We start from the raw sequence: 15,948 nt of genomic DNA on the forward strand, positions 1-15,948 counted from the left end.
ATAACTCATTCCCGAAATTGACTGGTCTGGAGTTCCGGGTCCTCTGCTTTCCCGGCTGATGACAGGAGCACCTTTGCCCATCGCCACTCCTTTGGTCCTCTGCCATTCCCCCCAGCCTGTTGTTGCCGAAAGCCTTCCTTGCAAACCCTGGTTCCCTTCTGGCTCGGCTGTCCTGACTGCCCTCTGCAGAGACCCCCAACTACCTGCCGGTCCCCCCCCTTGGCAACTTTGCCCCCCTCCCCTCTTCCCTCCTTCCACCCTCTGCTCAGTGGGGCACAGTCCCTAAGCTGCCCCCTCAAGTAATTCTGACTCCGCATCTCCTAGTGGGGCCGAAGCCATCGAAGGAACGAGCGTAAAGGAGGCTGCCATTCCATGGAAGGATTAGGCTGTGGGAAAGGTGGAAAGGGCGGTTACGGTGCCAACCCGAAGGATGGGGAGAGGGCCGAATATGGATGCCAGAACCAAGGCCCTGGTGTGCAAGTCCCATGCCACGCAGAAGGTTGTACAGGCAAGAGAAAGTGGTGCTGTTAAACCTGAAGGAATGCCAAAGGGGACCGCCTCCATCGGAACGGGCAAAGGCGGCATTCCAGCGCAATGGGCATGGAGGCCCAGGGCGCAAAGCTAGAGTGAAAATAGGGAGCGAGAGAGGAAGGTGCAGGCTGCATGACGTCACAACGCTAGAATAACACCGATCGAAGTACAGAATGCGACCTCAGGTAAACCACGGCCAGTGCGGGTGAGTGAATTCTCCAGGAATCCCTCAGACGAGCCAGTGATGTTCCGCTGGTCCTTATGTGGGCCACATCTGCGTCACAAAGCGGGACCTGACCTGGGTCACCTCCAGCTGGGCCAAAGTGACTGCAGTCTTGATGTGGTCTGAGGAATCCGGCAGGTCGTTCAGATACCTTGACAGCCCTGTGGGGAGTTGGGAGAACCTGAGATGGGCACCCCCGTCTGGGCTCGGAAGGAGAAGCCCTGGCAAAGTGCCGGACCCCCAGCCAGTCACCTGGTCCAAAGGGATCCACGTTCTCCGGGGGGGGGGGGGAGCTGCAAGGGGACCCTCTTCCTCCAGAACTGCCTCAGGATCCTGCAAAGAGAGTGTCGGTATAAAGACGAGTCTTCCTTTTTTTAAAAAAGAACTTTATTTTTTTTTTTTCATGAAATAAACAAACCTACAAAGAAAAAGAGAAAAAACCAAAAAGTGTGGAAATACAAACAAAACTACTACAGGGTGACTTCCGACTTTCTACAGCAAAGATACACGTAAATCAATATCAGTCTCTTACTCCAACTTAAATTATAGTGAACGTTATTTCTATAAAACATTCCAATTCTCAATATAGCATTCCCTTCTAAAGCAAATTTTCCCTACCAGTTAAAGGACATAAGAAAACCTAATTTTTCACCTGTTAAACTAACAAACATTATCCTTCTTCACTATAGTTTACTCCTATCTGTCAACTAAACTAAGAAAAAATAACCTAATTACGTCTTACTACTATTCTTTATTTATACAAATAATATCCCCAAAATAAAAAATATATATATCCATCTCAACCTTTAAAAAAATCCTCCTGATCAACTTATTTAAACAATTATCAAGGTAAACCAAAGCGTTTAAACGAAAACAAAATAGCTTCCCAACATCTTATTTTGTTGTTTATTCATTCAGTCGCTTCCGACTCTTCGTGACTTCAGGGACCAGCCCACGCCAGAGCTTCCTGTCGGTCGTCACCACCCCCAGCTCCCCCAGGGACGAGTCTGCCACCTCCAGAATGTCATCCATCCACCTTGCCCTTGGTCGGCCCCTCTTCCTTTTGCCTTCCACTCTCCCTAGCACCAGCATCTTCTCCAGGGTGTCTTGTCTTGTGAAGTGGCCCATTCCAGTCCATTTCAGTTCACTGACGCCCAAAATGTCTGTCTTTAATCTTGACATCTCACCAAGAACCACATCCAATTTGCCCTGGCTTATAGATCTTACGTTCCAGGTTCCAATGGTGTGTTGATCCTTAGAACGTCGGATTCGCCGTTCACCACCAGCACCGTCGGCCGCTAGCCGTCCTTTCGGCTTTGAGCTAGCTGCGTCATCACGTTTGGGGCTAGTTGAGCTCATCCTCTGTTCCTCCCCAGTAGCATTTTGACCATCTTCCGACCTGGGGTCTCATCTTCCGATGGTATACCGACATATCTCTGGTTGTACTGATCCATTTAGTTTTCACGGCAAGAATACTGGGGTGGGTTGCCATTACCTTCCCCAAGGATCGCATTTAGTCTGACCTCTCTGTCATGACCTTCCTGTCTTGGGTGGCCCTTCACGGTTTAGCTCATGGTGTCACTGAGGTGCTCAAGCTCCAGCACCGCGACAAGGTGACGATCTGTTGCTGAAGACGGTACTTATGACGGGGCTAAACAAGATTCAAATGCCAGAGTTAGGTTGAAAGTAGCCAGCAGGCAAGAAGTCTGTGTCCCTCTCTGTGTGTTTGTGTGTAAATGTGGAGAGCGAGAGGGAGGGGGAGAGACTTTATCCTATCCTCCGTATGCTTCCTGTTACGCTCTCCCTGAGTCCTGCTCTCCACTATAATGGTCTTCCTCTTTCATGATCTTCCTTGCTGACCAGGGAAGGAGCCAGAGAGATGCCCCAGGAAGGGGACCAGCAGCCCCCTCCTCCCTCTACAAGGGTCTGCAAAGATGGCGGGAGGCACCCTCACCTGCAGCCAGGGGTGGGTCTGGTAGTGGGCAGGTTGAAGGGGGACCCCGCCGTTCCTTCAGGGGAACCCCCAAGAGCCAAAGGCACACCTGACCAGGCAGCTCTCGGCTCCTCTCCCTCCTTGGAGCCAAAAGGTTTCCAGCTCCCAGCCAGGCCATGAGGTCGACTTGTGGATTTTTAATGAGAAATGGCTGCTTATGCCTATGCCTGACCTCCAAGGGTCTTTCTGATGCACTTCCTGGTGCAGCAGGGGCCCCTCCTCAGAGGGGCCACACTTCTTGCGTTCTCCACCATGACCTCTTCGCAGAGAGCTGTTGGGGGGGCCATCCAGGCAAGACCCCTCCTCCTCGGAGAAACACACTGCCCCATCCCCGAAAGACAGGAGCCCTTCAAAAAGGAAAAAAAAAGAAAAACTCCGTTAACAGACGGGAGGATTTGCAACAAGTTCTCTCCCTTCCTTCACGTGACCTTCCCGCCTTGGGTTGCCCTTCACGGTTTAGCTCATGGCATCACTGTTGCTGGTAAAACTCTTTAAAAATCGCTTTAACTTCCTCCATAGCTCTCCTCGGTAGGTTATGGCCCAGCAGCAGCAGAAGCAACTAGGTTGGCTAAAGAATTCACAGACAAGGGTCCTGATAAGGGGAAGGGGGAAGGAACCACATATGCAGAGCTACAAAACGGGCCAGGCAAATGAGGCTGGGGAGTCCTTGGGGGCAATAAAAACCCCTCCCCAAAGGCAGGGAAGAGGGTCCGGGCCATTTCCCCAAGAGCCCCAGAGCGCCCTCTGGTGGGCAGAGGAGGACCGGCGCCGAGAGGCGGCTGGCCAAGCTCAGCGGCTGACGGCGCCCAGGGTGGTCCAGCTCCTCTCACGGTCCCCCTCCCCACGTGCTGGAGAGGGACTCCGTGGACCCGCCTGTGTCCTTGCTGGGGACTATCAGGGAAGCGGAATCGCACCGGCTTCTTCCGGGACGTTTCTTGACCAGCCAGCCCAACACACGGCCGTGGGATTTCTGCGTGGCCTCCCATCCCAGCGCGCAGCAGATCTGCTCCTCCTCGGCTGGGATCTGCCAGGCCGGCCCCTGGGTGGGAGTCTGCACAGAGAAAGGAAATGCCCCTTCATCAGCCAAGGAAGTGGGGTCAGCCCTTGGCACGGGGGCATGAGGTTTGCCCCAGAGAGGGAGAAACTCTGGAGTCGGCCCCAGGCCAGGACCCCCATCCGCCTCTCTCCTGCCTCCGAGGGTTTGGGAGCTTCGCCCGCACGCAGCAGCTTGGGGTCAGCCGCCCCGGGTTCGAGGAGGCAGGCAGAATCCCGCAGCCTCTGTGCCTTGAAAGTCCCCTGGGGGTCATTGTTGGTTGGCCCCCAGCACCCCGTCGGTCCCGAGATCCAGGTTGGGGCACCCCACGCACCACCCAGTTCAGCCTGCAAGAAATATCCCCGGAAGCCTTTGAGGGGCGGTGAGTGGCCTGTGGGGATGTGGTGGGGAGAGGCGTTGCTGTGAGCTGCAGCTTTCATCCCCCCCACAAAAGGTGGCCATTTTCCCCGCTCCCTGGTCTGGAGTAAAGACGTTCCGCCTGGAAAGAGCAGCCCTCAACCCCCCCAACGACTCCGGGCATGGTCTTGAGGTTGGGGGGAGCCCGGTGGCTGCGGGGGCCGTTCTCCCCGGACATGGGGCTGGCCGGCCCTCCCTGGGGGTGGGGGCCGGAGGGGCTCTGAATCGCCCTCTGTGGTGGGGCTGCAGGAGGTGTGGGCACCCTGCCAGTCTAGGGAGGGGCGGGGGGTGCTGAGCCCCTGCGGAAGCCCCTCTGGGTCTGGGGGGCCCTGGAGGGGTGGCGGGTGGGGAGGGATCGGCAGTGGCGCTTCCAAGTTTGTGGACCTGTTGCGGTTTCAGTATTTCCGCACAAACAGGACCGAAAATGTGTCTGTTCCCCACACAAGTCCTAAAACTACACAGAACTCAGTTAAGAAAGGCGTGAATAGCTCGGTAGTTCTTCATGTATTCATTAAGGAAAAGTAGCGCATTTCATTGCACCTCTGAAAACTTCCCCTTGGCTCGGTGCCGGATCCCAGCCCGGCAGCCGAAGGGAACCCCACGTCGGGGCGGCCGCGGGGTCGAAAGGGGCGGGGCGGGGCGGGGCGGGGCGGCCCGGAGTCCAGCCACGGCCCCGCCCACGCCTTCGGGGGAGGCCGGACGAGCGGGCGTTGCAGCCCCGCGGCGCTAGATGGCGCTCTCGGGCTGAGCGACGCCCGCCCGGGAAGCCTCGGTCCGGCAGCGGCTGCAGCGATAGAGGACTGGACGGCTAGAGGGGACGTCGGAGGAGAGGAGGGCAGGGGCACTTCCTGTTCCGGCTTCCGCCTGGGGGAGCGGCTGGAGGGGCGCCGCGCGGTCTGGCCGGGCCGGAGCAGCCGCCGCAGCTGCGGGAGGTGAGCGGGGGCGGGCGGGGGAGGCGCCGGGGCTGTTCCGGGCCCTCGGCGGGGCGGGGCCAGAGGGGAGCGCTGCCGGCGCCCCCCCGCCCCGCCCCGCCCCGCCCCGCCCCGGACGGCGTTCGCCGGTGCTGCGCGCCTCGAGGCCGGTGCGCGCCCTTCTGCGGCGGTCGCGGGTTCGGAGAGCGAATTCCAGGATTCGAACTCGGCTCTCGCAGGTCTTCTATGTGGCAAATGAGCCATAATGAATGTTAGAGGTTAATCTGCCCTTCTGGCACTTTCCCTTTTTCATTGCAACCTATGCTTTTTTGTTGTTGTTTGCACGTGCTGTGCAGCCGTTTTGTAGATAATAATGAAAGTAACACTATTATGTGACTCTTATAGGCAAAAAGGATGCCAAAAAGAGCCTGCTCGACAACCGAGAATCACAAGCAGCTTTAAAAAGGAAAGCAAATCAAGCCAGCAATCAAATCTTTTCCACTTTCTCCAGAGAACCCCAAAACTCTTCTTCCCCAGCAGCGGACAGTCGAGGGAGAGAAAAACAAGAGGAGAGTTTTTCAGCTGGAAAAAATTGAATATGTGAAACTCAAATATTATATGAAAAGATCAAGGGAGATAATTTCCAAATTGAGAAAAAGAAGGAAATATCTGTAAATCAGTGGGGAGGAAGAGGTCACTTGGATGGCCGCGTGGGGCAGAGAATAACGCAAGCCTCACCCTGCGAGGAAGGAAACAGTAGCTTGAATCAAAGCACCACCACACAAGGAATCAGAAATAGCTTTGATCTCCTTGAGAATCCAAGAATATCAGTGGTGGAAAAGCCCCACAGAGGTGCATTTTGTGGGAAAAGCACATACTACAGATCACAGCTGATCATGCACAAGAGGACCCACACCAGCGAGAAGCCCTATCAATGTTCTCAGTGCGGCAAAAGCTTTAGCAAGCACGCCACCCTGGTGAATCACAAGAGGACTCACACCGGGGAGAAACTGTATGAGTGTCCGGATTGTGTGAAAAGATTCAGTTTGAAGTCCAAGCTGGTGATACACCAGAGGACTCACACAGGAGAGAAACCATATCAGTGTCCGGATTGTGGGAAAAGCTTCAGTCAGAATTGCAGCCTGGTGTTACACCATAGGACTCACACAGGAGAGAAACCGTATGAGTGTCCAGACTGTGGGAAAAGTTTCATTCGGAATTCTGACCTCGTGATACACCAGAGGACTCACACAGGAGAGAAACCGTATGAGTGTCCAGACTGTGGGAAAAATTTCAGTCGGAATTCCAACCTGGTGATACACCAGAGGATTCACAGAGGAGAGAAACCGTATGAGTGTCCGGATTGTGGGAAAAGGTTCAGTCAGAAATCCAGATTGGTGATACACCAGAGGACTCACACAGGAGAGAAACCGTATGAATGTCCAGATTGTAGGAAAAGGTTCAGTCAGAATGCCCACCTTGTGATACACCAGAGAACTCACACAGGAGAGAAACCGTATGAGTGTCCAGATTGTGGGAAAGGTTTCATTCGGAGTTCTGAACTGGTGATGCACCAGAGGACTCACACAGGAGAGAAACCATATGAGTGTCCGGATTGTGGGAAAAGGTTCAATCAGAATTCCAAGCTGGTGAAACACCAGAGGACTCACACAGGAGAGAAACCATATGAGTGTCCAGATTGTAGGAAAAGTTTCAGTCAGAATTCCCAGCTTGTGAAACACCAGCGGACTCACACAGGAGAGAAACCGTATGAGTGTCCAGATTGTGCGAAACGTTTTAGTCGAATTTCCAACGTGGTCATACACCAGAGGATTCATACAGGAGAGAAACCATATGAGTGTCCAGATTGTGGGAAAAGGTTCAGTCAGAATTCCTACCTGCTGATACACCAGAGGACTCACACAGGAGAGAAACCGTACAAGTGTCTAGATTGTGGGAAAAGTTTCAGTCGGAATTCTGAACTGGTGATACACCAGAGGACTCACACAGGAGAGAAACCGTATAAGTGTCCGGATTGTGGAAAAAGTTTCAGTCGCATTTCCCACCTGGTGATACACCACAGGACTCACACAGGAGAGAAACCATATGAGTGTCCAGACTGTGAGAAAAGTTTCAGTCAGAATTCCCACCTGGTGGTACACCAGAGGACTCACACAGGAGAGAGACTGTAGGAGTATCCAGATTGTGGGAAAAGTTTCGTTTGGAAATCCAACCTAGTGACACACCAGAGAATTTACGCAGGAGAGAAACTGTATGAATGTCCGGATTGTGGGAAAAGTTTCAGTACTAGGTCTAGCCTTATAAATCATGTAGCTTTACGCATTGGAGAGAAACCATTCAAATGCCCAGACTGTGGACGGTGCTTCACAACAAGCTCTTCCCTTAAGAGACACAAGGAAACCCACATGAGGCAGAAGGTGATGAGTGTAGAGAAGGCTTGAATTTCACTTCTCATCTCCCATTGGACATCCAGCTGAAAAGTTTCATATTTCATTTCTGAGCTGATTCTTTTTAGTCAAACATGTCTCAGTATTAGAGATGAGGGAGGAGAGAAAAATAATGGAAAATGTTAGTTTGGGAAAGGCTAACTACACCTTTCTGGCCACCAGCAGAACTTCCCAGTAAGCTGCTGTAGGCCCTAAAAGATACATGAAAAAAAGATTGAAGCACTCAGATTTTATGAGAGAAGATATTAGGGATGTTCGTGGCAGTGACAAAAGCCCTGTAAAGTTTCAGATGGAAAGGCTGTTCTGCCTCGCAGTTGAAGGTGATGGAAAAGAGCTGCAGGAATACGGAGTTGAGGAGAAAAGGCATTATGGTTCTGAGCGCAGGAAGGACCTTCAGGTTTAGGAACAGCCCCTGCTGTGATCGTGTTTGCCTGGCGGTGCCTGCTTGTTAGCCTTTCGTGGCTCTGGGTGACAGCAGCGCCAGGAGGCTGACCCCTTTGCTACATCCCCCTTGGTGGTGGGTATAGAGGAAAGAGTTGCCCAGTGGGAGAGGTTTCCTTTCCAGAAATGCATTGTGTAAGAACCATTTGTGCCTTTTGAGAAGGAAAGATACTGGGTAGTGTCAGCGTTGCTGTGAACGTGGGGCCAAGGTGAGGGACAGCTCCCTTCCCAAGGCATGGGAGATGTTTCCATTTCTTTCACTCCTCTCTCCGGGCTTCTTTTTGAATTTTCCCCAGAAATCCCTACAAGTAAAGAGGAACATTATTTGGAGCCGCTAAGTGGCATTTTAGCTATGCAGATGAATGATCCTGATTTTGCTGAGTTCACAAGACAGCAAAGAATTCAAGGTTTGTTCATTTCAGGAGCCCGATTCAGAGATCAGCTTATAATGCCTTTTTTCCCTAGGAGATGACTTTGCATATGATCCCTTTGCAGAAGGACACTGAAGAGCCGGGACCAGGCCGGGGGTGGGGAGGAAGCAAGAGGCTCTTTTGGCCTGAGCCTCCAAATCCGAGTGGCTTCACATTTAAAGGTCTGCAAACTTGTTTTTCCTGTAGAGCCTTCAAACAGAACTTTTTTATACTTAATTGAAGGTTTTACCATATATTCTAATTTTCTTCGGTATCTTTTTTTTACAGCACTCATGAGTTAATCCTGCTATCGCTTCCATCTGTCAGATGCAAAAGGATGTTTTTTCAGGAGCTGGTGAATTTCTGCCTCTTTTGCAACCCTTGAAGGATGGAAGTTCAAGGCGGTGGGTTGGCGAGAGGAGGAGAATCGCAGCCTGGGCCTTCTGCCGAGACCCACCAGCTTCGTTTCACGCCTCTCTTTCTTTTGAGGGAGGGGAATGGGGAGGGGAGTAGAGGCCATCTAGTCTGTCCCCAGGAACTCTTGGCCTGCTTGTTGCTCCAGACCCTGCAACCTCTCCTGCTCAGCACAGACCCCCATTCAGGGCAGTGGCTGCAACCATCCACCCCACAGCCCCTTAACCTGAAATCCCCCTTAACCTGAATTCCCTCTTGTGCTTAGCCCAGACTACCAGATCTAGAAAGATTCCAGATGCCCCACATGTACCAGCCACCCTGGGATCCCCCATTCCTGAGAAGTGATCTGAGGGATCAACTGCTCTCTCCTCAGCAGAGCCCCAACCTTTTCTTCCTTCCTGGGATCCCCATTGTTTCTCCATCTCATCTCTCCCGGCACTGAATCCACAGCAGCTGCATCTATGTCAATTCCCTTTGCTTTTTTATATATCAAATTTATTCCCCACCCATCTCACTCAGAGAGGAATGTTTTATGTAAAATAGGAATAACACATTAATTAAAATACAATAAAACAATAAAACGGTACAATAAAAACAGTCTTCTTAATAATATGTTCGAAGAGGTGGACAGGAAAAAGTTCTTAATTTCCAGGGAGCGTCTTTAGGGTGCCAACCCCATGCAAGATGGCACAGCCAGGTCTTTACTCCTTTCTGGAAGGCTGGGAGAGTGAGGGCTCACCTCACCTCTAGGTTATTTTGTTATTTGCTATACAACAATAAATAATAAAACAATAAACTCTGAAAGGGCCACAAGTATTGATTTTGCCATTATTGTACAAATAAATTTTAATGAGTAGGCAAATTCACAAATACGGAATCTGCAAATAACGAAAATCGACTGTACAACATTAAAATAATGTCCTCCACCAAACAGACCTTCTGGCTGTAGGAGAAGCTTTGGTTCACATTTGTATCTGGAGAAAAATACAGGTAGTCCTCGCTTAATTACCACAATTTAGACTGGCATTTAGATTGCTAAATGAAGCAATCTTTAAGCGAATCCAGACCCAATTTTACGACCATTTTTGCAGCAGTCTTCAAGCAAATTACATGGTCGTTAAGTGAATCATGCAGTGTCCTACTGATTTTGCTTATTGGATGTGGGCTGGGAAGGTCAAAAATGGTGATCTCTTGACTGTGGGATGCTGCAACCGTGGTAAATGTGTGATGGTTGCCAAGGACCTGAATTGCAATTACCTGACCCCGGGGACACTTGTGACAGTTGTAAGTGTGAGGAACAGTTGTAAGTCATTTTTTTCAGCGCTGTCATAACTCCAGACAGTCGCTAAACAAACGGTTGTTAAGCGAAGACTAGCTGTAGATCTGACAAACAAGACTTCACCCCTTCCTCCCCGTCTTTTGGACAGGACCAGGATCAGCCCAGCTCCCCCCTTGCCTGATCCTATCAGGAGCGGACTGACCCTCCCCTCCCCAGAGGAGGCCCCTCACCATCCCCCAACCAGAGGAGAGATGCCTCCCCCCACCACACCCAGCCCTGAGAAGGGAAGGTCAACAGAGTCACCAGCCGAGGAGCCCCAACAGGACACGCCCCCCATTCTCTCAATGTTCCACCCTCTCTCCGGGACATGCCCCCCATTCTCCTGACATTCTGTCTCCCTGAGGAGGGGCTTCCCCGCTCTGCCGCCCCCCCAAGTGGCCCCTTTGCCTAACCTGTAAGGATGGAGAACCCAGGGACAATGGTTAATTGCACCTGGGTGCTCTAACCTTACACATCAAAGGTAAGGAAGGATAGAGGAGAGACTACAGGCAATGGAGGGGCAAGGGATAAGAAGAGAGCAGATGGCAGCAACCCCATTCACAACTGAGAGACTGAGAGGCCACCATCACACAAGCTGTCAACGCAGAGGAAGGGGCGGGACAAAGAAAGGGAGGACAAAGGCGGGAGGAAGTGGAGCCAGTTGTGGCCTTGACAGTCCGAGGTAAAGACCTAATAAAGAACTGCGCATCTCCATCGTGGCTTGTGCTGCGAGTTTCTGAGATTAGGCCTTAAAATAAAAACCTCACAGAAAGCCACAGCTGACAGCATGGAGGGCTTACTGGAGGGAACGGAATGCCCCAACGCTGACCCACATCAGGCAACGACATGGGGAGATACTGCGGATACCCCGGAAGGCCGATCACCTCAAACGAGGGGAGAACGGAGGAGGCCAAACTACAGAACCGCAGAGGCCTACCCAGAGGAAACCCCGAGGTGATTAGAAGCTCTGCACACCCCACTGAGTGAAACGTGGTTCCCAAGCAACCTGCATACCCCAGAAACTCCATCGCAGGAGAGCATAGAGGGAGAAAGAGCAGAAAACCCCGGCCCCAAAACGAGAGGCTTACCAGCGGGATAGGAGAGCAGAGTGACGAGGCCGAAACAAGACATGGCGGCTCTATGCGGGGCCGTAAAATGCCTGCTCCAGAGGTTGCAGTCAGAACACCAGACATTCAAAATGGAACAGCGACAGCCAGCAAGGGAGATGGGCACCCTCTACAGGAGAAAACGGAACGCAGGAGAGAGTGGAGCTAACTGAAGGCGGGAGATTTGAATTAAGGAACGGAGCTGAAGCGAACAGCGTGGCAGCAATAGGGAGAGGGGTGCGACCCAGCCAGACATCTAGGATAGAGCTGCTTAGAAAAGGAGGATTACCCACCTGGGGGGAGATGGCACGAGGCCCTGAAGAGGCAGTGAACCCGACTCTAAGGGAGGCACAGGGAGCATGCAAAGAGAGAGGGCCGGCTGCAGTCAGAACACCAGACATTCAAAATGGAACAGCAACAGCCATCCCGGAGCTACAAGGGAGATGGGCACCCTCTATGGGAGAAAGCAGAATAAGCCCAGACACAACAAGGAGGCCCACAAACTGGGGAGGTGTCACCCCAGGCACTTGGCAGTTAGAACCACCAATCACAGGGGGGCTGAGCAGCCCAAGAGTGAGGGAGGAGTTTTTTGGGGACAGAGGCCTCAGTATCAAATTCACTGGAGACCCCAAGCAACTCGCATGTTTTGTAACACATGTCAGAGGGTTTATGAGTGAATTTGAAGGAACATTTTGCTCAGAGGATGCCAAAGTGCGCTATGTATCGAGGCGCCTCAGGGCAGAGGCAGCTGAATGGCTGGAGGGACTACATGAGGCAGCAGCCCCTGAACTCCAAAACCTTCAGAATTTCATGAAGGCACTAAAAGAACGCTTTGAGGACCCACTGGCTACAATGAGAGCCAGAGCCAGCATGCAACCATAAGACAAGGGACCAAATTGGTTTCTGACTATGCTATAGAGTTAAAACTCTAGCAGGAAGGCTAACTGACTGGCCAGAGTCCCTAAGGATTGAGTATTTCAAGGGAGGCTTGTGCCCCGAGATCCTAGAGTGGTCCCTAGCACGAGGAAACCCCAAATCGCTGAGAGACTGGATATGCCTAGCAGGAGAGGTAGAGGAAGTGCGAGCCCAAGTGCGACGCCAACAATGATCGTATGTCACGGGACAGCGCTACAACACTACAAAAGACCCCAGTGGGCGATGGGTGGCGGACCGGCCATGGGCTGAAGAAAAAGAACGAAGAGCACGTAGAGGCTTGTGCTTTCGATGTGGGAAGGAGGGACACCGAGCAGCCAACTTCCCAGGCCCCATGAAGCAGGGGCAGCCCAAGACCAACGCAAGCAACCCAAAGGCCCCAGTTAAGAAAGTCAAGACACTGGCAGCGGCAGCCTCTGAGAAGGGACGGCGTGAGTCGTATGAGGACTCCGAAGCCTCTACCAAAGATGATGTCATGTTCACCGTTCTGGTGTTTCTGCATCGTAAGGGTTCGCTTGCCATGGTGCTGATACGTGTCCTGGCTGGGAGGGTGCTGCTGCGAGCCTTGTACTGAAGACGTGCTGATCTGTGCCAGGAGGAATGTGTTTAGACTATCTCTGAAATGTCAAGGTCTCTTTGCCCGTTGAGCAGCAGAGCTCATTAGGAGCACCTGGGAATGTGGGGTGAACTGTATGTGAGGGAGGGGCTGGGCTGCTGTTTGTAAAGATGCTATTTAGTTTGAGTTTAGGCGCGCTTTTCTCATTCTCAGCTTTTTACCTGTTCGCACCCTTTTCTAAATAAACTCAGAACCTGAATTGTCATTTTGAGTCTGAGAGTTTTATTGGAATTAAGGCAACCATCACATAAAGCTGAGAATCATTTTCCAAACCAACCTCGCTGCTCTTTACCAGAAAATTTTCTTGTGAAAGAGGATTCAGCGATGGCTGAAGGGGGAGAGGATCTTACAGAGTTCGAGGAACAGGCAGAACAAGCTCCAGAGTCAACATTCATGAGCAGGGACCCGAGCCCTGTCCCCGCTCAAGCAACCTCTCAGTCGGGGGACTCCTATTCTACAGCAGGATCAAAGAAACCCCCGCAGGACGACGGGGTGGGACAGGAGCAATTTCTATGGGATGCGCTGGTGGATCCTCAGCCCGGGCCATCCCGCTCTACATGGAAGCTCCGCTGGCCAGACACTCCGCTGGGGGTGCCCCCAGAGGTGTCAAGGAGCCCTCCGCAGGAGGGACCGGGGCTGGAGGACTCCGCCACGCCAGACTGAATTAGGGTCCTGGAATCCAAGATCGAATCCATGGAACATGTCTTGCGCTCCATGTCAGCTGCATTTGGGGATCTTGTAAGAATCGTCAAAGGTCCCGGGGTGTTGCGGCTGCCTAGCCTCCCGCCTTCCCCCTCACAGGCTCAGGGAGGGAGCACCCCACCACGGGGCTTGTCAGCAGGCCTGCAGGGATCCACTCCCATAGGGGTGGCTCCAAGGCAGCCATCCAGTGGGGTTCAACAGATTGGAGGAACCCCCCGGGACTTCCCGGTAAAGTTTGATGGTGACCCCACTAACCTGTCCTTTCTCACCAATGCCGCCAGCTTCATGAGACGGCATGGCCACCTCTTCCCTTCGGAGGAAGAGAAGATAGCGGCGGTGGCCACGAAATTGAAAGGCAGAGCTGCTGACTGGTATGTCCAGCTGTTGGAAATTGGGGCTCCAGCCCTGGCCTCATTCGATGCCTTTTTGGCTGCCTTGAAGCACTACTTTGAAGATCCCTTGGCTAAAGAAAGAGCTAAGGACGCACTTAAAGCACTTGTGCAGGGGCAAAAGCCTGTTGCTGACTATGCACTGGAATTCAAAGTTTTGGAAGGCAAAGTTCCCGAATGGTCCGAGGCCACCTTGATTGATCGCTTTAAGGATGGCCTCAATCGCACAACTCAGGGACAGCTGGCCTATGATTGTCAAGGCGCTTGACGACGCAAAGGCTGATTACAAAAAATACGCTGATAGGAGATCCGAGTGGCCCCTAAAAATGGGAGACATGGTTTATCTCTCTACTAAATACTTGAAATTGAATCAGCCATCAAAGAAACTTGGCCCACAGTATGTCGGCCCGTTTCCAATCACTTATCAACAATGTCACAGTGCAACTTCGACTTCCAAAAACATTGCACAAGATTCAGAGTCTTCCATTGCTGTCTTCTTAAACCAGTATGAACATTGAACAATGGCACCCTAAACCACCCCCTCCCACCCCCACACTGGTTCACGGTGAACAACACTTTGAGATACAAGAAATTCTGGACTCCAGACTATGTCGGGGGGCTTACAATACTTAGTATGATGGAAACACCTGCCAGACACAGAGGATGAGTGGGTGGTGAGCCACCATGTCCGTGTACCTCGTCTAGTCAGGGTGTTCCATAAGCAATATCCCACTAAACCTACATAGCTTAAATATAATGCCTTGTCATATGTACCTCCTAATTAGCTTTTTCTTTTGCCAGATGCCTCCGTATCCAGGGGGGGGCATCTTTCTGCAGGGAGGCGGCATGTAAGGATGGAGAACCCAGGGACAATGGTTAATTGCACCTGGGTGCTCCAACCTTGCACATCAAAGGGAAGGAAGGAGAGACTACGAGCAGCGGAGGGGCAAGGGATAAGAAGAGGGCAGGTGGCAGCAACCCCGTTCACAGCTGAGAGACCGAGAGGCCACCATCACGCAAGCTGTCAGCGCAGAGGAAGGGGCGGGACAAAGAAAAGGCGGGGGGACAAAGGAGGGAGGCGGGAGGACGTGGAGCCAGTTGTGGCTTTGACAGTCCGAGGTAAAGACCTAATAAAGAACTGCGCATCTCCATCGTGGCTTGTGCTGCAAGTTTCTGAGATTAGGCCTTAAAATAAAAACCTCACATAACCATAAAACGACGCAGGGATGGGGACCAGGAGCTGCCCAGCTCCCCAAACTGGTCAGCCTGTCAGATCCCCAGGATTTCTCCCCCTGTACCCCTCAACTTCTATAAAAACCTTTGTTTTTCCATTGTTTGGAGTTCCTGTTCTTGGGTCCAGCAAGGGCTTCTGAGGAAGGGAAGCATCACTGCCCCCTTTAATGCTGGAGGAAGCGCCCCCTCCCTCAAGGAGGACAGTGCCACTGGGGGAGGGGTCTGCGCGTCTGAGAACATCCTCTGGATTTCAGAGGCACCCATGCAGCTAGTCTGAGATCCCGCTGCAGTGGGGGGGGGGGGAGTGACTGAAGAGAACTGCACCCTGCAGCCCCAGCCTTGCTTGTGGGATTTTTGAGCTGAACGGCCGCCGGCCTAAGCCAGCCTCAGAATCTAAGCCAATTTGGGCAGAGGGAGCTCCCCCTGACCTCCGCGAGTGTTCCCTGTTCCATCCAGGGCCTCAACCCCGCATGCAGAATCCTGGAAAAGCCGTATTCCATGTTGTTGCTTATATTTTCAGGCTTGGCAGGAAGGGGATGTTCCTTGGATATGTTTTCCTACTGAAATCTTTATATATTCAGGTTTGAGCACTCTATGAGCTGCTAGCAAGCGGCAGGCCTGGGTCCCAGTGTTGGGACCCAGAAGACGAGCAGAGTCAGGCCTGGCATTTGGATGGGCAGTCCCAGGACTGAAGGCCCACCTGGGAAGCTGGAGAGCCTCCCGGACAAGGCCTTCCGCAGCATCACCCAGAAAAGTGCACGGAACTGCCAGGCATCCAGACGGCACCAACCTATTAATTAGATTACTCTA

The 15,948-nt window shown here is 52.4% G+C and overlaps 2 protein-coding genes across 2 annotated transcripts in view; one reads left to right on the forward strand and one right to left on the reverse strand.

Annotated features, from left to right (window-relative positions):
• The window catches only part of LOC134491980 (zinc finger and SCAN domain-containing protein 2-like), a 305,728-nt gene that overhangs the window by 222,449 nt on the left and 67,331 nt on the right, over positions 1 to 15,948 (reverse strand). The window lies entirely within an intron of this gene.
• LOC134491978 (zinc finger protein 135-like) lies at positions 5,052 to 9,419 on the forward strand. Its single transcript, XM_063296087.1, has 3 exons — positions 5,052 to 5,129; positions 5,514 to 8,609; positions 8,716 to 9,419. The coding sequence occupies exon 2, from the start codon at positions 6,005 to 6,007 to the stop codon at positions 7,298 to 7,300; it is 1,296 nt and encodes a 431-aa protein (XP_063152157.1). The 5' UTR covers positions 5,052 to 5,129; positions 5,514 to 6,004; the 3' UTR covers positions 7,301 to 8,609; positions 8,716 to 9,419.

Source organism: Candoia aspera, chromosome 2 (genome assembly GCF_035149785.1).
Source record: "Candoia aspera isolate rCanAsp1 chromosome 2, rCanAsp1.hap2, whole genome shotgun sequence".
In the NCBI taxonomy this organism is placed as follows: Eukaryota; Metazoa; Chordata; class Lepidosauria; order Squamata; family Boidae; genus Candoia; species Candoia aspera.

Bases quoted from the DNA above. Each gene is read 5' to 3' on its own strand.
- LOC134491978 (XM_063296087.1), top strand. From the start codon at position 6,005: ATGCACAAGAGGACCCACACCAGCGAGAAGCCCTATCAATGTTCTCAG.